Raw genomic sequence first — 20,143 nt, 5'->3', positions numbered from 1 at the left:
CCACCTCCGGACCTCATTGGCTGGGGCCGTCACAGCCGCGTCTCGTCCCGCCCCGCTTCGCCCCGGCCCCGCCCCCGGCCGGCAGAGGCGGCGAGGACCAGAGCCTCCCGGGAGGGGCGGAGACGAGGGCAGATGGACGGGCAGCGCAGCCAATGAGCGTGCGCAGCCGCCCTAGCAACTGCGGCTGGCCAATGGCGGGGCGGGGCGGGGCGGGTGGGGCGGGGCTCCGTGCTGTCAGCGGCGGACCTGCGGGGCCTCGGTGCCTCCCGCGGGCCGGGCATGGGCGCAGGCGGCGGCGGCCGCACGATGAACACCCTGGGCAGCCCGGTCCGCGCCTACGACTTCCTGCTCAAGTTCTTGCTGGTGGGCGACAGCGACGTGGGCAAAGGCGAGATCCTGGCGAGCCTGCAGGATGGCGCGGCCGAGTCCCCCTACGGCCACCCGGCGGGTGAGCGCGGGGCCGGGACCCGGGAGCAGAGCCCGGGGGGATCGCGGTGAGGGGGGCCGGGAGCGCACGGGGGGGGCCTGGGAGCGCACCGGGGGGGGAGGGGGGCCGGGAGCTCGCGGTGGGGGGGGGCCCCGGGAGCGCACGGGGGGCGGAGGGAGGGGGGCCGGGAGCTCGCGGTGGGGGGGGGGCGGGAGCGCAGGGCGGGGGCCTGGGAGCGCACCGGGGGGGAGGGGGGCCGGGAGCTCGCGGTGGGGGGCCGGGAGCGCACGGGGGGGGCCGGGAGTGCACAGGGGGGGAGCCTGGGAGCGCACCGGGGGGGGAGGGGGGCCGGGAGCTCGAGGTGGGGGGGCCGGGAGCGCACGGGGGGCGGAGGGAGGGGGGCCGGGAGCTCGCGGTGGGGGGGTCCGGGAGCGCACGGGAGGGGCCGGGAGTGCACGGGGGGGGCCGGGAGCGCACGGGGGGGGGGGCCGGGAGCGCACGGGGGGGGGCTGGGGTCCTGGCGGCGGGCTGGGAGGGGCCGGGCGGGGCCGGGCGGGGAGCCCGCGGGGGCCCAGAGAGCGCGCGGGGGGCCGGGGGGCGTGGAGCGGCGGAGCGCAAGGGGCCGGGGGAGCGCGCGGCGGGCGCGGGGAGCCGGGCCGGGCCCGGGGGAGCGCGCCGAGGAGCCGGGGGCGCCGCGGCCGGGGGAGGCCCTCGCCCAGGGGCGCAGAGCCAGGCGGTGGAGCGCGCGAAGGGCCGGGATCCAGGGGCTTGGGGCCCTCGGCCTGAGTCGGGCGCGCGCTCCGCAGGAGGCCGGGCTGCACCCCGGGTCCGCGCGTGGGGAGCGCGGCACGTGGGTCTGCGGTCTCCCCGAGGTCCGCTTCCCCGCGCAGCCAGCGGCCGGGCAGGGCTCTGGGGTACCTCGGCCCCGGCGGAGGCGGGCGGACCACGCAGGTGGGCTTTGGGGAGGAGGTAGGAGGCCGCGAGCGCGTTTGGAGAGGATGCGTGGGGGTAGCGGAGCGCGCGGGAGGGGACGGGGCCGAGGCTCCCAGGTGGAGGCTCTGCGCGTGGGAGGGCTGGAAGCCGAGGGGAGAGGAAGCAAGAGAACTAACCAGCCTGGAGAGGCTCCTCCTCCGCAAACAGCCCCCGGGGGGCAAGAAGCCCAAATGACCCTGGGGAATGCGGCCTGAGGGCGGGAAGGGAAGCACCAGGTAAAGGGAAGGAGCGAGGGTTCAGGTGGCGGAGAAGCCACAGGGCTCAGGGAGGGCAGGGGGCGGAGGATCCTCAAAGCTGGGGTCTGGGGGTCAGAGGGTCAGAGGCCCCAAGGCGGTGTGCGGCATTAGGAGGGAGAGACTGCCAGGGAGGCCAGTGAGGTGGGCATCCAGCTGGACCAGCGGGCAGGGGCCGAGTCAGGTCTTCACCCGGGCAGGCCACTCTGACGGTGCGGGTGGCTGCAAAGGGCACCTGCCTTCCATCACCTGTCAGCCCTTGTGTCAGAGGCTCCAGGTGCACCTCCAACACGGGTATCTCCTGGGCTTGCAGTGGGGGTCTCCAGGAGCAGAGGAGGGCGGCCCAGCAAGGGGTCTGTTGATGTTCAAGCCAGCAGGTGTGCTTCCTGCCCTGACCAGGGTAGAATTGAGGTGACGGTCCAGAGGAGGACGTCCTGGGTCCAGAGGACCTCAGCAGCAAATGAACTTGAGTTGAGGCAAGAGGGGCAGGGTGCAGGGCAGTTTGCGGGGTGAGGGATGTGAAGGGAAACAGTGGTCAGCAGAGCTGGCAGAGAGGGGAGCCTGGGGCTTCTGAGCAGGGAGGAGAGGCTCGGGTGGAATGGCCTGGGGCGGGCCTGTGGGATTGGAGGTGTTGGGCCGGGGAGAAAGTTGGGAGGAGGTCGGGAAGGTTCCGGAGAACTGATGCCAAGGACCTGGACTATTACTGAGGTTGACGGTGTGAGAGTCAACCTGGGCGCTTGTGAAAATACAGATTCCGTTTCTAATTCCAGATCTGTGTCATCCAGGGTGGTGCCATCAGCCACATGTGATTTTTAAATTTAAAGTAGGGGGATCCCTGGGTGGCTCAGCGGTTTGGCGCCTGCCTTTGGCCCAGGGTGCAATCCTGGAGTCCCGGGATCGAGTCCCGTGTCAGGCTCCCAGCATGGAGCCTGCTTCTCCCTCTGCCTGTGTCTCTGCCTCTATCTCTCTCTGTGTCTATCATAAATAAGTCTTAAAAAAAAAATAAAGTAGTTACAATGAAACACAAGTAAAGGTTCCTATGAATCGCGGGTCAAGTGCTCAACAGCGGCCCTAGGCCTGTGACCGTGTGGCAGGGCCCTGCTGGCCTGCGCCGCTCTGGGGCTCGGGCTCCAGGAGGGCAGCGGGTTGTGTCTGCAGTTTCCTCCGCAGGGCCCGGGGCTCAGTGGGTGCAGGAGCTCGCAGAGGTGAAGGAAGACACATGGGGCACATAGAGCACGGCGCTCCTAAAACTGCGTGGCTGGGGGCACGAGCCCTAGTGGGTGAGCGATGTGGGCCGGTGGGAGGAGTGTGGACAGAGTGGGGGTCCTGGTGGTTTGAACAGAGCTTGGGTGGCTCTGCTGCGTTACCTTCTTTCTTGTTATTTGCAGGCTGAGCATTTGTAAAAGCAAAGAATTAGCACTTTCCCCCAAAGGTCTTTCTTCCACCCCGAGGGAGGACTTAGGTTAAAAAAGACACTTTCCAGGAAATTTTAAGAAGTTGAAGTCTTTCCCAGTATTATTATTATTATTAAGGACACGTTCTACTTTGCATCTGTGCTGGGGGCTTGGGGAGGGAGAGGGCGTTTGCAGCCCGCGCTTCCATCCCCCGCGCTTCCATCCATGGCTCTCACTCCCCTGTCCTGGGCCTACCTGCCCGCAGGCCCTCCGCATCAGGAGTTTCCCGGGCTTCGGGGCTTCTGCGCGACAGGAATCCTTTCCCCGCCAGGGTCTGGGACCTCTGCGTTTTGCTCTCCCTCTAATTAGCTACATTTCATTTCCAGCCATTTTCCAGGAGAGGGGTGTATTTCCTGAGCGTTTTCATGTTTGAGGAGATCTGTCCGCTGTGTGGTCCGTGGAGAGTATGCGGGTGGGGTCAGAGGGTGGAAGGTGTCCTCAGGCCGCCTTTCCCCGCCCTCGGCCCCAGGTGAGCAGCGGAGGTCGAGGTCAGCGTGCGTCAGCGCAGACGCTGGGTGTTGGACCTCAGGCACGCTGTGCACCCTCCGAATTTGCGGATTTCATATTTAACTTCAGGGAAGTTGACTTTGTGGCCCTAAAACACTGTTACATTGACTGGTGTTCGTGCTTCAGGTCTCTTAAGGCTGCTGAGCGGCCCCCACACAGATTTACTATCTGAGTGTCCCTGGCCTGGGGCTGTGTCCTTCCTGGAGGTTCCAGCGGTGAGTCTGCTTGCTTGCCCAGCTTCTAGAACTTTCCTGCACTCCCCAGCTCTGGGCCCCTTCCCGCTGCCGCAGCGGCAGTGTCCACCGCGCTGTACCATCCAACCTGCCTCGGTCTCCCTCCTCTGCTGTTAGGCGCCCTCGTGACAGTGCAGGACGACCTCCGTGGGTGACGGTCACTGGGTCAGCACACCTGGTTCCTCCTTGGCCGTGTAGCCCCGGAGACCCGCAGGTTGTGAGGGTCACAGCGTGGGTACCCCCCGGGCGCTGAGGCCACCTGCTCCACCCGCTACCCTCCGGCTGGGTTTCAGTCGCGTTCCACATGCCTCCGCTTCCCTCCGAGGCCCGGACCTGCCTCTCCCTTCTGGATCTCTGTGGGCATCTCAAGCCTTTCCTATTGGTTGCTAACTTTCACTTTAGTAAACTGTTTCTAGACGTTTCTAACTTTTTTTTTTTTATTAGTTTAGTGGTGGGGTTGTTTCGGTCTGCAGTTTTTTTTCCTTACTTGTACAATTTTCATTTAAATTTTTTGGGCAGCCCGGGTGGCTCAGTGGTTTAGCGCCGCCTTCAGCCCAGGGCGTGACCCCAGGGTTCCGGGATCGAGTCCCGCATCGGGCTCCCCACAGGGAGCCTGCTTCTCCCTCTGCCTGGGTCTCTGCCTCTCTCCCTGTGTCTCTCATGAATAAATAAATAAAATCTTTAAATAAGTTGTTTTTATTTAAATGATTGATTTCATTTAAAAATCTCTTATTTTACCGGCTTACAGCTTCTGCTGCATTGTTCCACCGCATGAAGTAATCGGGGTGACTGTCCTTTGTTCCTTGGGTCCGTCTCCTTCTACGCTGGGCCCTCCGGGTCTGTCTTTCCTCTGAAGACCTGCTGCAGCGCGGTACCCCCAGAGTAGCCGAGGCCCGAGCCCCTGCGCCGGGGCCCGCAGGGTGGGTGCCCGGCCAGCGCCTTCTCCGGGTGGAGGTGCTGGGGGAGAGGCCTGCACGGCCCAGCCCCGTGGGGACAGTGAGGTCGCCGTGAGGTCGCGGTCCGCCGGGCTCCCGGGCTCCAGCCGGCCCTGCTTCCAGCGCCGCGTTGCCTTCCCTTCTCTGACTGCCGAGTCTACGTTGGGAGAAGGAAGGAGCTGGAACGGGCAGTAAATTCTACACCCCCCTTCCTCCCAGCCATTTCCCGCGGAAACTGGGTGTTTTCTGACGGCTTTCTCCCGCCGCTCCGCCAGCTTCCTTCTGCCAGCAGGAAAATCCCATCTTTCGGCCTCTGTTCGGTTCCTGGGGACAGCTAATAGTACTGCCGCCGCCCTCCCCGGGCCCAGACGGGACAGGGACCATCCCGAGGTAGGTCGCGGCGTTAGGCCCCGAGAGGGTGAGTCACGGGCCCAGATCGCAGGCGTCGAGAGCGCGGGCGGTGGCTGCTGAGGCTGGGCCTGTGGTTCAGAAGCGGCCCGGAGAAGTGGCTTCTGTCCGTGAGGACCGCGGCTGCTTTCACTTAGCGACCTCGTCACGGGGCCTTCGCCCGGGCTCTGCCCGGAGACGCACGCACGCGGGTGTGCAGACCTCACGGCGACTCTGCCGGTCTCCCTGGGCGGCCCCTTGCAGATTCGAAACACGATTTACAAGACCTTCACTTCCGGGTCTGAGGAGCTCGAAGCCTCCATTCCTCGTCCTCTGCCGTGTGCGGCGCGCTCCTCAGGACGGCCCGCTCCTGCCTCTGCCTCCCGCGGGCCGCACCGGCTCGGCCTCCGCGTGGCCGCCCTTGACGCCTGTCGCGATTGCCTCCGCGTGTCCGAAGCTGTTGAAGCTGCATTGGGTCAGATTTGCTCCTTAGAAGCCGTCATCCAGCCCCGTCTCCCCGCGTCCTGCGGGGCCTCCTCCCTGCAGCGGGGACTGTGCTCGGACCAGGGTGACGCCGACCCCGGAGGACGGGGAGCGGCCCGGCCACGGCGCCGTAGGGGCTGCGGGGTAACAGCCACGTGCTCCTGCCCTGGGCCTGCCGCTCGCACCGCGAACCCCTCGCCCGGCCCCTTGGGGCGAAGAGAAGCAGCGAGCTGTGTCGGAGGCCACGGGGCCCACCGCTGGCATCGCAGGCTGTGCACGTACCTCCCGCTAAGAGATTTTTTTTTTCAGATTTTATTTATGTAGGGATCCCTGGGAGGCTCAGTGGTGGAGTGTCTGCCTTCAGCCCAGGGCATGACCCCGGGTCCCGGGATCGAGTCCCACATCGACCTCCCCGCAGGGAGCTGCTTCTCTGCCTGGGTCTCTGCCTCTCTCTCTCTCTCTCTCTCTCTCTCTCTGTTTCTCACAAAAATCTACGGAGCCAGAATCGTAAATATCTGTATTAAACTCGAGTGGACCCCAATCCAGAAGGCCGAAAGGTGTAACCCTAACGAGGAAAAGAAAGTGGTGAATGTGGAGAACGTTGAATTCACCTCCAGGCTAAGGAATTTCGTTCGGAAGCAAAGTCTGTTTCTTCAGGTCTAGAGTGAAGCGCGGCCCGGAGGGTGGACCATTGCCTGTGGGTCTAAGTAGCGTCGTGCTGGCCTGACGTCCGGGAGACGCAAAGCCCGAGCCCCCAGGCCTGGGCGTCTGCGCCGGGCCCTGAGCGCCTGTGCGGGGCCGGGCTGGACACTTGTCCATCTCCCGGGGCCACCGCTGCCAGCGACCACAGGCGGGGGCCTGACGGCGGAGGGTGCTTATCCCCTCCGGAGGCCAGGCCTCTGACGTCACGGCGCGGGCAGCCCCCCGCCCCAAGGCTGCAGGGGAGAATAGAATCCCTCCTGGAACCTTCGGCGGCTGCTGCTTGCCTGCCGCCCTGCCCTTTGAATGAGGGAGGGAAGGCCTTGCAAGGGACCTCCGTGTCCTGCCACGCGCGCCCCGCCTCAGCCCTCCCCTGGCAGGTGGGCCAGCAGGCTGGGGCCTGCCGGGAGCTGGCACGGGGACTCCCTCCTTCCTTCCCACGCTGACCTGGCTTCGGCACACGTGGCCCAAAGGATGTGCCCGTGGGTGTGGAGAGCCTGGGGGCGACCGGGGCCTGCTGCGGCGCCCAGCGCTCCCCTGGGCTGTGAGGACCCGGCCGCATGAGCCTGGGAGGCGGCTCCGGGCCCTGGGCGCTCTGCTCGCAGACCCACCGGCCTCCGCCAGCCTCCGCCCCGACAGGAGCCCCTGCCGCCGCCCACGCAGATGTCTTCGGTGGGCTTTCCCGGGCAGCCCGTGTGCTTGTGCCTGGTCGGCTGCGGTACTGACTGCCCAGCACCTCCCTGGCGGGCGCCTCACCCCCTCCCTCTATCCATGGTAACAAACAGGCGCCCCTCGCCCTCTGATGCTTAGTGCCTAGGACCACAGTGACTGACCATGAAGTAAGGCCCCCGCGTCTTCCCCACGAATGGGGAAGGGGAGTGCGGGGTGGTTCATCCTAAACCATCCTCAGGAGCGCAGGCAGGTGAGCGGGTTTACTGTCCGCCTTTGGGCCACTCACTCAGCGGGCATGGCCGTGCCCAGGGACGAGAGCATCTCCCCCCAGGTGTCATGTCACCCCAGCTTCTGCAACGCCAGAGGTCGGGGCTCCTTCTGAAGACACGTGCAGCCCCCGTGTGCGGGAACAGGCCAGGACACAGCACTGCCGGCTGACCAAGCGGCCCGACTGCCCCGGACAGGAGGCGTTGGGGCCCTGGGCGCACAGTGCCCCCCGGGCTGGGAGGGCAGCCCCTGGCTGACGTGGGCTTTCCGCAAACGGGCCAATACCGTCAAGAACCGGGCACTTTAACGTCAAAGATGCTGCTGCCCTCATTTCTTTCCTGGACGATGGTGAAGACTTCCCGGCCGTGCAAAGTAGGGAGGGAACAGGGAGGATGGCCCAGCAGGGCTGGCCCGCCACGCCCCATCGGTGGTCTGAGTGCAGGTCCCCCGGGACCCAAGCTGAGGGGCGGCCCCGAGCCACAGTGAGGGCAGCCCTGTGAATGGGACGTGTTGCGACTCTGGAGACAGAGGCTGTTTCCTGGCCACACCCAAGGAAAGGTTCAGAGGCGTTCTTGGCTACTCCGGGTGTCGCTGGTGGTGGGCGCGCGGGGTGCCAGGCCCCACGCTGTGAGAATCCCGGGCTCCCGATGCAGCTGGCCAGCGCCGAGCACCAGGCGCCCAGGGCCACGGTAGCGTGACGGGCGTCTGACCCCGGCCGGGCACACGGGAAAACCTAGCTCCCGAGTGGGGAGCGAGTGGCTCCGGGCCGCGAGGGGCAGGAGCTGTGTGGACGAGTGACCAGAGGCCCCTGGACCGTCCCTCTTCCGGGAGCAGCTGAAGCCACCGCTCTGTTGTGTCAAAGAGGAAAACAAGAAGGAGAAACATTCAGGGAACGTACTTCCCCAAGGAGATCTGCCGAGAGATGACGGCCCTTTGCTCCAGTCTCTGCCGCTGCGTGAATGCGATGATCGCACCTCGAGTCCCCGACTAGAATGTGACTTGCTCTCAGAGCCATCTGGTTGCTCGGGGCTGCCCCGCGCCCTCCCCGCCCTCGGCTTCCCCTCCAGAGGGTCCCTCCGACCCCGAGAGCCAAGCACGGCCAGCTCAGGGAAGGACCGTGAGCATTTGTCTTCTTTGAGGCGAGGGTCACATCATATAATTGTATTTTTATTTATTTTCAGTGTTTCAAGATTTTTTAAAATTTTTTTAAATTTTTATTTATTTATGATAGTCACAGAGAGAGAGAGAGAGAGAGAGAGGCAGAGACACAGGCAGAGGGAGAAGCAGACTCCATGCACCGGGAGCCCGACATGGGATTCGATCCCAGGTCCCCAGGATCGCGCCCTGGGCCAAAGGCAGGTGCTAAACCGCTGCACCACCCAGGGATCCCCTGTTTCAAGATTTTTAAGTGACGTCTATGACCAAAGCAGGGCTCAAACTCACTACCCTGAGATCAAGGGTCGGCCGCTCCTCTGGCTGAGCCAGGCCGGGTCCCAAAGGGAACGATCTTAAAGTGAGTGAGCAAGTGGCGCTTGGCTCGCCCACAGCCTGGCGCAGCCGCCACCGCCCCAGAGCACGTGCCCCCCCCCAGGGAAGCCCCCTCCCCGCTTCCAGCAGGCCCTGCTCTGCTTTCTGATGTTTTCATTCAGCATCAGACACACGTCTCCAGAGTCAGCTACTCAAAGATGAACATGTTTGTAAGTGATATTTAACCAATATTTACACCAGAAGAGAATTCTGCTACGTGACGGCACACATTTAACGCCTGCTCACTCACTAAAATAGAAGTAAGCAGGTGGTGCATGAGCTGAACTAAATTATTTATTCATCATGCGGAGCTAAAAGTGGAGTGAATGGCTTGGCATTTGACGCTTCCTTTTTTTTTTTTTAAAGAAGGCTAAAATTATATCTCTCCTCCGCGTTATTCTGACTCACTCAATGAGCATTCCAACAGGCTTTGTTCTAGAAGGTTTTGCGTGTTTTTATTTCATTCTGATGGACAGAGTTTTCAGGGAATCCGTGGAGTGCGGCGAACATGAGTCCTGATCCCCTCCGTGACACTGCGGATGTCCAGGTGTGGAGGCAGCCACAGTCGGGGAGGGGGAGCTAGGAGAAGTAGGAGGAGAGAGAACAGGACCCAGGGCAGGGATGAAAGGGAAAGGTCCAGGACACGAGCTTGTGGGGGCAGGAGACTCTGGCCACAGAGGGGGGTCGGCGGCGGAGACCCGGGCCTTCAGGAAGGGTGAAGCTTTGGCTGAGGTCAGGCCGCTGCTGGGGTAGGCGCGCAGGCTGTAACGTAGCCGTGGCACGTGCGCTGTAGCAGGTGGTAGGGGAAACTGAGGCACGGGGGAGCACCAGCAAACCGCTGCCTGTCAGGACTGGGATTTGATCCCCGGCCCCACTGAGCTCCTCTGTGTGGGGCCTTCGCAGCTGGGAACCTACGTGGCCTAGCGGCCGTGGCCCGTCTCCACTCCCACCTTCCCCACCGGGAGAAATCAAGGCACACATCGCAGGGGGAAGCAGCGCTTTCTCAAGCTTTATCTCCCACCCCGCTTGCGCCACCCACCCCATCCCCAAGTCTCCACTCTGGGAGGTGCTGCCTGTGGGGCGCGGCGTGCGAGAGACCTGGAGAAGGTGGGGACTCGCGGCTCCAGAGGAAACCACTAGGTCGGTGTTCCTGGGGTCAGGGGCCAGGGTCAGGGGTGAGGGTGAGCCTAGCGGAGGGGCAGGTTATTCAACAGGGCCGTTCTGATGGGAGCTGGCACCTGAGTCACTGAGTTCAGGGTCAGTCACATGGGCTAATGTGGAGCTGGGTTCCCTTTTAAGTTCTTGTTCACTGCTAGTGAAAGTCTGAGACACGGGTCAGCGTACGTTGTTCTGGGAAGATGTTAACCCATTATCTTTTATAGCTTTTTCCAGGATTTGTATGTCAGACATTTTCTGTTCCTCTCTCCACTCACTGTGCTTTGTGGGTTTTCTATCGGACTGGACATTTTTGGTGCAAACAAAAAGTCAGCTCCACAAGACAGTATGGTCCTGGCACAAAAACAGACACCCCGATCGATGGAACAGAGCAGAGAACCCAGACAAGGACCCTCAACTCTACAGTCAACTCATCTTCGACAAAGCAGGAAAGAATATCCACTGGAAAAAAGACAGTCTCTGCAGCAGATGGTGTTGGGAAAATTGGATAATCATATGCAGGAGAACAAAACTAGCCACTTTCTTGCGCCAGACACAAAAACAAATTCAAAATGATAATTAAAGACCTAAATGTGAGGCAGAAAACCATCCAAATCCTAGAGGAGAACACAGGCAGCCGCCTCTCTGACCTCGGCCACAACAACTTGCTAGACGCGTCTCCAGGGGCAAGGGAAGCAAAAGCAAACATGAACTATTAGGACTTCATCAAGATAAAAGGCTTCTGCACGGTGAAGGAAACAATCAACAAAACTAAAAGATACCCTACAGAATGGGAGGAGATATTTGCAACATATTGGATAAAGGACTAGTATCCAGAATCTATAAAGAATTCATCAAAATTAACACCCCAAAAAATAAATAATCCAGTTAAAAATGGGCAGAAAACATGAACAGATATTTCTCCAAAGAAACGTCCATACAAACGGCCAACAGACAGTTGAAGAAATGCTCAGCGTCACTCAGCATTGGGGAAATACAAATCAAAACCACAACGAGATCCCACCTCACAGCAGTCAGAATGGCAAAAATGAACAAGTCAGGAAACCACAGATGTTGGCGAGGATGCGGAGAAGGGAGAGCCCTCTTGCCCTGTTGGTGGGAACGTGAACTGGTGCAGCCACTCTGGAAAACAGTGTGGAAGGTTCAAGAAGTTAAAAAATAGGGCTACCCTACGACCCAGCAATTGCACTACTGGGGATTTATCCCAAAAGATACAAAAATAGTTATTTGAAGGGGCACACGCACCCCAATGTTTATGGCAGCATTATCAACAATAGCTAAATTATGGAAAGAGCCCAGATGTCCATCCACAGATGAATGGATAAAGAAGATTGGTGTGTATACAATGGAGTATTACTCAGCCATCAAAAGAATGAAATCTTGTCATTTGCAACAACGTGGATGGAACTGAAGGGTATTATGCTGACTGAGTAAGTCAGTCAGAGAAAGACAAATTCCTATGATCTCACTCATGTGGAATTTAAGAAACAAAACAGATAAACATCAGGGAAGGGAAGGAAAAATAAAAAAAAAAAAAAGATAAAAACAGAGAGAGAGAGAGGCAAACCATAAGAGATTCTTAACTCTAGAGAACAAACGGAGGGTTGCTAGAGGGGGGGCGGTGGGAGGATGGGGTCACTGGGTGGAGTCACTTGTGGAATCACTAAATTCTATTTCTGAAACCAATACTACGCTATATGTACTAACTTGAATTAAAAAAAAAAAAAAAAGTCAGCTCCAAGCAGCTTAAGTGAAGAGGAGTTTACGGCCTGGCCTGCCTGGTAGTTGAAGGGCAGGCCTCCTTTGAGGCTAGGCTGGGTCCTGGTGCCTGAGCCTTTCAGGATGCTCTACTGCTCTCTCCCCATCTGTGTTATCTTACTTCCCAGCTCATCTTCCACCTGGTGAGCCCTGAACTGTATGATTGCTGCAAGGTATGACGCCAAAGTGGAGAAAGTGGTGAAAGCCGGTCCCTCTTTGGTGTTCTAGGGTCACTGGTTTTTATATATCGTCTATCACTGAGAGTTGTTGTCTGCAGAAGGCAGTCCGGTAGGAGCTGTGCAGCCATGGCCAGAAGCAGAACCTCAAAAGGGAGCAATCCAAAAACAATAAAGATCTTGGAAATTGAAAATGTGATGGAAGGAATAAAAATTTCAGAGGAAGGATAAAAGAGAACATTGAGACCATTTTCCAGAATGTTGAAAAAAAGAGAGAGAAGCAAAATAAGAGACACTAAGAAAATCGTGGAGTAGGTTCAGGAGGCCCAACATCTTATTAACAAAACCCGAGCGGGACACCTGGGTGGCTCAGCGGGACACCTGGGTGGCTAAGCATCTACCTTCAGCTCAGGATGTGATCCTGGAGACCGGGGATCGAGTCCCACATTGGGCTCCCTGCATGGAGCCGGCTTCTTCCTCTGCCTGTGTCTCTGCCTCTCTCTCTGTGTGTGTCTCTCATGAATAAGTAAAATCTTAAAAAAAAAAAAAAAAAAAGAAAACTGGAAGAACTTTTAGGGATGCATTAGTGCTAAATGCAGAGAAAACTAAGCAAGTAAACAAAAAGGCAATTTATAATTCTAGTAAAAACAAAAAGTTGTATGTGAAGGACATATGAACACAGGATACTACGTGGTCCAGCCACAGATACTGTTTACTTGGTCATATTGATGTAAAATTGGACATTGATCTAGCTAAAATGCAAATAACTAAACTGTGTGTGTGTGTGTGTGTGTGTGTGTAAGGGAGAGAGAAGTATGTGGAGTAAGTCAATGAAAGAGACCTGCATCTTCACCTTCCACCGTGGGAATTGGATTAACGCCTAAACCTGAAAAGTCAGGAAGTAGGAATACAAGTATGTTGTTTGCAAATTTGGAGATACATAGCAGAAGAAATACAGAAAAGTGGTGGACTGTGGACCGGGACCTGTCGTTTTCCATGTTAAGTCTCTGACACTTGATCCCATGTGCATTATGACGGCTGCAACCAAAAACCAAGCACAGGGGGATCCCTGGGTGGCTCGGCGGTTTAGCGCTGCCTTCAGCCCAGGGCATGATCCTGGAGACCCGGGATCGAGTCCCGTGTCGGGTTCCCTGCACGGAGCCTGCTCCTCCCTCTGCCTGCGTCTCTGCCTCTCTCTCTCTGTGTCTCTCATGAATAAATAAAATATTAAAAAAAAAAAGCACAGGTTTAAAAACACAAGGGTGCTTGGGACGGCCTGGCTGGCTCGGTTGGTGGTGCATGCAACTCTTGATCTAAGGGTGGTGAGTTCAAGGTCCATGTTGGGTGGAGAGATTACTTAAAATAAAACAAAACAAAACGGGGGGAAAAAGCCTAACCCTTTAAAATTCTTTTAAATTTATGAAAACTTATTTTTTTTATTGTGGACCTAAAAAATAAGTACATGAGGACGTTTTGTGAGTCAAAGGAGCCAACCCAATCCAAACAGTGGGTGCACCTCCCAGGTCAAAGACGGAGCGGCTCTGCAGCCCGTGAGCGCCGAGAGCCCCCCGCCAAAGCCCGGCTCCGTGGGCGCCTGCTCGCTGCTGCACGCGGGGGCACGGCCGTGGGCGTTCGGGGCGGGAAGGAAACATTCCGAAATTAACTCTGAAGTTGGTCTCCGGGTGGGCTTTTGACTGCTTCTACACGTTCGATGGGCGCGTCCTGCGTGTGTATCATGCGGCCGTACCCTCTTTAGCACATGGTCCGCTTGATGCCTGCATGTGCACGGACCCTATTACAGGCGAGCGCCTCGTGCTCGGTTACGTGTGTGTCGCACGTCTGTCACTGTGCGCAGCACCGATACTGCGAAAGCGAGACGGCGGACGTTGGTTGCCCCTCAGATGCCTCAGCGGGACCTTGAGGGGCTGTGAAGAGCCCTTGGGGTCACTCCAAAGGGTCATCTCTCGGAGCCTGAAGCTGCCGACCCGGGATGTCTGCGCTCTGCCCCGACTCTGGGCACTGTCCCCTCAGGATGCAAAGCCAGCCCGGTGTCACCTTCCACCGTGCACACCCAGGGATGCGCTCAGCCTTTGTTATTTTTAAAAATATTTTATTTATTTATTCCTGAGAGACACAGAGAGAGGCAGAGACCCAGGCAGAGGGAGCAGCAGGCTCCCTGCGGGGAGCCCGACGCGGGACTCCATCCCAGGAACCCGGGGTCTCGCCCTGGGCCGGAGGCGGACCCTCAATGGCTGAGCCCCCCACCCTGTGTCCCGCGCTCAACCTACTTGAAAGACAGGACGGTTCGTGGATGTGCTGTTCTTTCTCGGGGCTTTGTGGGGGCGCCGAAGCCTCGGCATGGCCATCTGTCCTGGATCACGCCCTGGGCCAGGCATCCTGCTTTTTCTGATTTTAGAAGAAAAACACATGCTCCTTGGAGAAACTTGGCAACAGGGAAAGATTGGGATAAACAAACATAAACGCACTCCAGAAACTTCCGGGTGGACGTGGGCTGCTCCTCGGTGTCGCCCGCCTCCCGCCCCCCCCCCCCCCCGCACACACACGCACAAATACACGCGGGGTTTATCTTTACACAGTCGCAGTAACTCTTCGTATCTCATTTCCCACACGACACGTTTCAGTTCACGTCCTTAGTGTGATAACCTGGGGACCCGATCTGGGTTTAGCCTGGGAGTGCAGCTTAGGGGAGCAGCCCCAGGACAGGAGGTGGGGTCATGGAGGCCAGAGGCCAGTCAGGGTCCCCCCCCCAGGCCGATCGGTTCCGGACCAGAGTCCCCGACCTGGTCCCCTGGCTGTGCTGTACATGCATCGGGCAGCGGGTCGGGCCGCGAGGGACGGGAAGGCCGAGGCCCCACAGAGGGGGCGGGGGGCGGGGCCGAGCGAGTCCAGGAGACCCAAGCAGGGTCCAGTCCGTCCACCTCGAAAACTGTGACTGTGCCGGGTGGGAAGTCCTTTCTGTCCCCCAGGAGGGTTCTCTTCTCCGGTGCGTGGGCTTGAGAGTGACCTCGAGGCCAGCTGCACTAAGCTGCCCCCCCCCTCCAGGCATCGACTACAAGACCACCACCATCCTGCTGGACGGCCGGAGGGTGAAGCTGCAGCTCTGGTGAGTCGAGGCCCCCGGCCCCCACAGACCCAGGGCCTCCCCGGTACCAGGAGGGGCCACGCATGTGACGGGGACAGACCTCAGCAGGTGTGGGAGGTTGGGAGCAAGTCGCCCTCGCCCGGGTCTGGACGGGCCTCTATCTCCGCCCCCCACCCCCCGGCACCCCTGGCTCTGAGGTCTGGGTCACCCCCGGCCTCTGCCCCTCCAGCTCCGGGTTGGGGGGAGAATCAGGCTTTCCTGCTTTGACCGTCCACTGGGTTGGCCGCCCCCCCTGCAACCTGCCTGACGACTGTCCCCATGTTACCCCTGCCCCTGGACCACCTGCATGGCTTTCTGTGCCTGGACATGCCTAAGCCCCATGAGCTGGACGCCCCTCTGCTGCCATCCGCAGGTGCCCCTGCCCGGGGAGGTCAGCACCCGGCCCCTTCCCGCTGCCCGGCCCCTTCCCGCTTCCCAGCCCCCGAGGATGTTCGGGGTTGTGGGTACGGCCCTGCCTGGTGTTCTCTGAGCTCCCCGCTGCCGTGGGTCCACAAGGTCCAGGTGTCCTGCCCTCGCCTCTTGTCGCCCGACCCCTGCCTGCTGTGCCCGCCACCTGCCACCCCTGTCCAGGCCTGAGGCCTGCGAGGCCAGGGCTTCTCTCTCCCGGGAGACCATTGGGCCCCACTCTCAGCCCATCCCTCCCGCACGCCACCCCCAAGCGCCCACTAGACCTTCCTACAGACTCCCTGTCTCGCGTGAGCAGCGTGTCCTAGCAGGGCCCACCCTCTCGGTCAACAGCGGCACATGCGCCTCCTCGGCTGCTCCGGCCCCCCCGGGTTCGCCCTCATGTGCGGCGGGTGTTCCCACCTGGCGAGAGCCCCGGGCTCCCTGCAAAGCCAGTGGTTAGCGTCCCAGGCCTGCCTCCTTGCCCTTGACGGCTCCTCACCCCCGGATCCGGCGCGGGCCCTGCAGAACCTCGGGCCCGCCGCCCCCCCGCCCTCGGCTCCTTGAGGACTCAGAAGGCAGGCCCGGGTCACCACCTGCCGGGGTGGGGGGGAGCCATTCATACTGAGGATGGGCCTGGAGCTGCAGCCCACCCTCGTCCCTGCGTCCCCGTGCAGCACGTTTTCTCGGCTCCGGGGCAGCCGTGATTTCCTCTCACTGGCCTCCACCGTCTTTTGCAGGGACACCTCCGGGCAGGGAAGATTTTGTACCATATTCCGCTCCTACTCCCGGGGCGCACAGGTAACACCCCCGAGCCGGGAGGTCGGCCTCACCGAGTATGACCCCGCGCGGCTCTCTAGTGGGCGCCTGGAGGGCAGGGCGGCTCTGGCCTGGGGACTGGTGCAAGGTCTGCAAGAGGCCCTTCTTCAGCCCAGGGGCGCGGTGGTGCCTGCGTGTGCCTGCGGCCGTGCGTGTGCCCGTGTGCACGCTCAAGGGAGCGCTCCGTCCAGGGGGTGGCCCTGCAGTCCCCCACATGCCGCGTCCCTAGAGCGGCTGCTGGATGTGGGGGATGTGGTGCCCGTGCCCACCTCACCTGGACATTTGGGGGTTCACTGACGAGCTCCTGAAATACCACCAGGAATGACTATTTAGCTGCTCTACTTGGTAGATAAGTAAAAATAATAGGTTTTCTGTTAAAATAAGTAAACTGGTAGTTGAGCTGGTTGTGAGCCCGTGACCGAGTCGCCTGCGGCCCGGCCGGCGCGGCCCCGAGCTGTGCCCGCCTGTCCCGCAGGTGAGCCCGGTGCCTCTCCCCGCAGGGCGTGATCCTGGTCTATGACATCGCCAACCGCTGGTCCTTTGACGGCATCGACCGGTGGATCAAGGAGATCGACGAGGTAGGACCCGGTGTGGCAGGCGCCGTCCGCGTGGGCACGTGGGGGGTGGGCACGTGGCCCAGACACGAGGCTCTGGCAGCATGCAGGCGGTCACCTCCCAGAACAGCAGGGGCCCTCATGTGGGGACCCACCCGGCCCGCAGTGTGGACGCTCCCCGGGGCTGCTGGACGGCCAGTGTGGACGCGGAGGGGTCAGAACCGCCCCGTGGCATGGCTGTCCCGCTGCCTGCCCAAACACATCGCCGGAAACAACAGGAATCTATTGTCTCGCAGTTTGGAGGCCAGAAGTCCAAAATCCAGCGTCGGCAGGGCCGGCTCCCTCCAAGGCCCCAGGGGAGGGTCCTTCCCGCCCCCTGCAGCCTCTGCCGGCACGCGGTGTGCGCCCCGTGAGTCCCGTGTCCCCTCCTCCCCTGACAAGGACACCAGTGACTGGCTTTAGGGCTCCCCCCAACCTAGTCTTCACTAAGCACATCTGCAAAGACCCTGCCTCCGTAGGACACGGTCCGCGGTTCTGGGTGGGCACGAGTCCGGGACGGTGCATTTGCCTGTGCGCCCAGCGGTGCCAGCCAGCACCAGATCTGGTGCAGGTAACCCGCTTGCGTCTCTCTCGCCCCGCAGCATGCCCCTGGGGTCCCTAAAATCCTGGTGGGGAACCGGCTGCACCTGGCCTTCAAGCGGCAGGTCCCCACGGAGCAGGCCCAGGCCTACGCGGAGCGCCTGGGCGTCACGTTCTTCGAGGTCAGCCCCCTGTGCAACTTCAACATCACGGAGTCGTTCACGGAGCTGGCCAGGACCGTGCTGCTGCGGCACGGGATGGACCGGCTCTGGAGGCCCAGCAAGGGTAGGCACCTCCTCCCGCCCCGGGCTGCCTCCCACCCGCGTCCACCCTCGGAGTAAATGCGTTTAATCTGAGAGAAATCACTAGAACGTTTCTGTCGGGAAGTTCACGAGAGGCATTTCTGTGTGGGCGCAGAGGCGGAGGGCGTGTGCACAGGCGCTGGGCAGGCGCCCTGCGCCCACGGTTCTGGGAAGAGCACCGCGTCGGGAATGACTCACTTTAACTCATTTTGTTTGCAAAGAGGGGAGCTTGAGAGGAGCATCGAGCACTGTTGGCAGTCTCTAACCTGAGGCTGGAAACTGCTCAGAGCCTCGGTGTCAATCTACCCGAACGCCTGTGCCGACTCCGTCCACCTTGCGGGGACCCCGCTGGGACAGCCGCCGCGGATTTCCTCTGACGCCCCCGTCAGCAGGCGGCTGTCACAGGAAGGAAAGACAAGCTAGTCGTCGAGTGGGGCAGCACGGGGTTGAGGGAGCAAAATCCGATTCTTTTAATCAGGGATTCGCGGCCGCAGCCCTGCCTCCAGCTTGGACGGGAGGTTTCCCGGGGCGTCAGTATGTGCATCCCGCCTCCAGCTGTGGATGGACACCCAGTGTCCCGCGGAGTCGAAACCACCCCCAGCTGAGAGCCACGGTGCCAAGAGAGCTCCTGCTGGGCCCCCTGGGCCTGACCTTCGGGGCTAGGAGGTGGCGGCTGTGCCAGGAGGCCCCCCATCCCCATCCCGGGGGGCCTGACCCACGAGGAATGGTGGAGACGAGAGCCAAGCATTGGCTTCCGAGGCGTGCTCTCGAACACGCCCCTGTACAGCTGGTCACACGTGGGAGGGGGGTCACCCTGACACCCTGGGTCTCTCACCCCACGCCGCGGTCAGGCGAGTCCTGGGGGAGGACCTCAGCAGCCGCCGTCTCCCCTCCGGGTCTGCCCACCTTGGGGCCTGGAGGGAGGGCAGCCGGGTCTCCAGTCCAAGGCGCCTGAGGCCGGGTGGCCGGGTGGCCGGTGGCCGTGTCCCGAGGGCCGGGAGCGGGCGCGGCGGGCTGAGAGCCCGGCCCGGGGCGTGCGGCAGGGAGGCCGTGAGGCGGCAGGTCCGCCCTGGCGTCGCTCTGTGTCGGGCACGTGAACTAAACTCGGTTTCCTTTCCTTCCCCAAGTGCTGAGCCTGCAGGACCTGTGCTGCCGAGCGGTGGTGTCCTGCACACCTGTGCACCTGGTGGACAAGCTCCCGCTGCCCATGGCCCTGAGGGGCCACCTCAAATCCTTCTCCATGGCCAGCGGCCTCAACGCCAGGATGATGCACGGCCGCTCCTACTCCCTCACTGCCAGCTCCACGCACAAGAGGAGCGGCCTCCGCAAGGTGAAGGCCGCCCGGCCGCCGCAGAGCCCGCCCAAGCGCTGCCCCAGGAACAGCTGTAAGGTCTCCTGAAGCAGGAGCACGGACGGGCCTCCAGGAGAGGCTGGGCAGTCCCGCGAGGGACAGGGACAGGGACAGGGACAGGGTGGCGGGAGCCCGCTCCAGGGCCGGGAACGCACCTGCCGATCACTCCTGCGACCCAGCCGCTCCGAGCGCTGAGGACACAGCTTGACTCCGATGCTTCTCCACGGACAAGCACGAAGCTCTCGTTTGACACGCGTGTTTGTCCGGGGGCTTGGCTCTCGACGACACCGGCGCGGCCTCCCTCGTAGACCTGCTTTAGAGGTGCGGCGGCTCACGCAGTGACTGTGAGGTGCAGCGACTCTGGAAAGCAGCGGGAGAGAGAGATCACCCTCGACCCCACGACCTCACGAGGGCCCTTTGTGAACCTGCAGTTCACACCCACGCGCTCGTGGACGGGCGAGGCGGGAGTCGGAGATCACGCTCGGCCGTTCCGTCCAGCTCGGGTCTGACACGGATTTGATACAGTTTTTGCTATGTTATTTACCATGTTTGGGGATTAATAAGTGATTTATATGCATATTTTTCTGTAAATCTACATTTTTTTGTACAAGACGTTCCATAGGTTATGAAGCTAAGGGAAGAAAATGCCAAAGATACCTCTAGTTGCGTCGAGTCACAACGCATCCAGATCGGCAAGGAAACTACCGTTTGGGCCGTTTCGGTAAGGAATGCAGTGTGCCCTGTTGTTGAAGAACATGTTTCTGGACAATAAAATGCGTACCTGTTTCTTTAGGGCCGTCGGCTGGTCCTTTCTGATTCTGCTCATATTACTGATCACCGGGCAGGGTCTCAGCTTCCTGGGGGTACCTGCCCGACATCTCCCTGCAGCAGCGGGAGGTTACTACAGGGAATCCAAAAAAAAAAAAGAAAAACTATCAATGAGAAGATGCCCAGGTGTTCTCAGTTTCTATACACAATATACAGATTTTTAGATATTTAAGGGGCCTGAGAATTGGAAGCAACAGCTCTATCTGGAGATGGGCAGGTGAGGCCTAGAGAGGAGA

General features: G+C 60.6%; 1 protein-coding gene across 3 annotated transcripts; it reads left to right on the top strand.

Moving 5' to 3' along the window:
* The first annotated feature begins 225 nt into the window (after positions 1-225).
* Positions 226-19,887, top strand: RAB40B (RAB40B, member RAS oncogene family). 3 transcript variants are annotated; one of them, XM_041726783.1, is made up of 7 exons: positions 327-448; positions 14,065-14,230; positions 14,991-15,051; positions 16,215-16,275; positions 16,794-16,871; positions 17,489-17,711; positions 18,856-19,887. In XM_041726783.1, exons 1-7 carry the CDS (start codon positions 413-415, stop codon positions 19,125-19,127), a joined length of 897 nt encoding a protein of 298 aa, XP_041582717.1. In that variant the 5' UTR covers positions 327-412; the 3' UTR covers positions 19,128-19,887. The 3 variants fall into 3 exon arrangements, with proteins under 3 accessions (XP_041582718.1, XP_041582717.1, XP_041582716.1); XM_041726782.1 differs by having other exon boundaries at positions 340-448; positions 14,059-14,230; XM_041726784.1 differs by lacking the exon at positions 14,065-14,230 and having other exon boundaries at positions 226-448; positions 18,856-19,885.
* Positions 19,888-20,143: the final 256 nt, after the last annotated feature.

This window comes from Vulpes lagopus, chromosome 12, assembly GCF_018345385.1.
Source record: "Vulpes lagopus strain Blue_001 chromosome 12, ASM1834538v1, whole genome shotgun sequence".
Lineage (NCBI taxonomy): Eukaryota > Metazoa > Chordata > Mammalia > Carnivora > Canidae > Vulpes > Vulpes lagopus.
Note: the sequence above shows the minus strand (reverse complement) of the source record. Positions and strands in the feature narration are given on the sequence as shown.

Coding starts and splice junctions, on each gene's coding strand:
- RAB40B (XM_041726782.1), top strand. CDS start 413: ATGGCGCGGCCGAGTCCCCCTACGGCCACCCGGCGG. Junction 14,231..14,990: donor CCTACTTGAAAGACAGGACG/GTTCGTGGATGT, acceptor CCCCCCCTCCAG/GCATCGACTACAAGACCACC. Junction 16,276..16,793: donor CCTACTCCCGGGGCGCACAG/GTAACACCCCCG, acceptor CTCTCCCCGCAG/GGCGTGATCCTGGTCTATGA.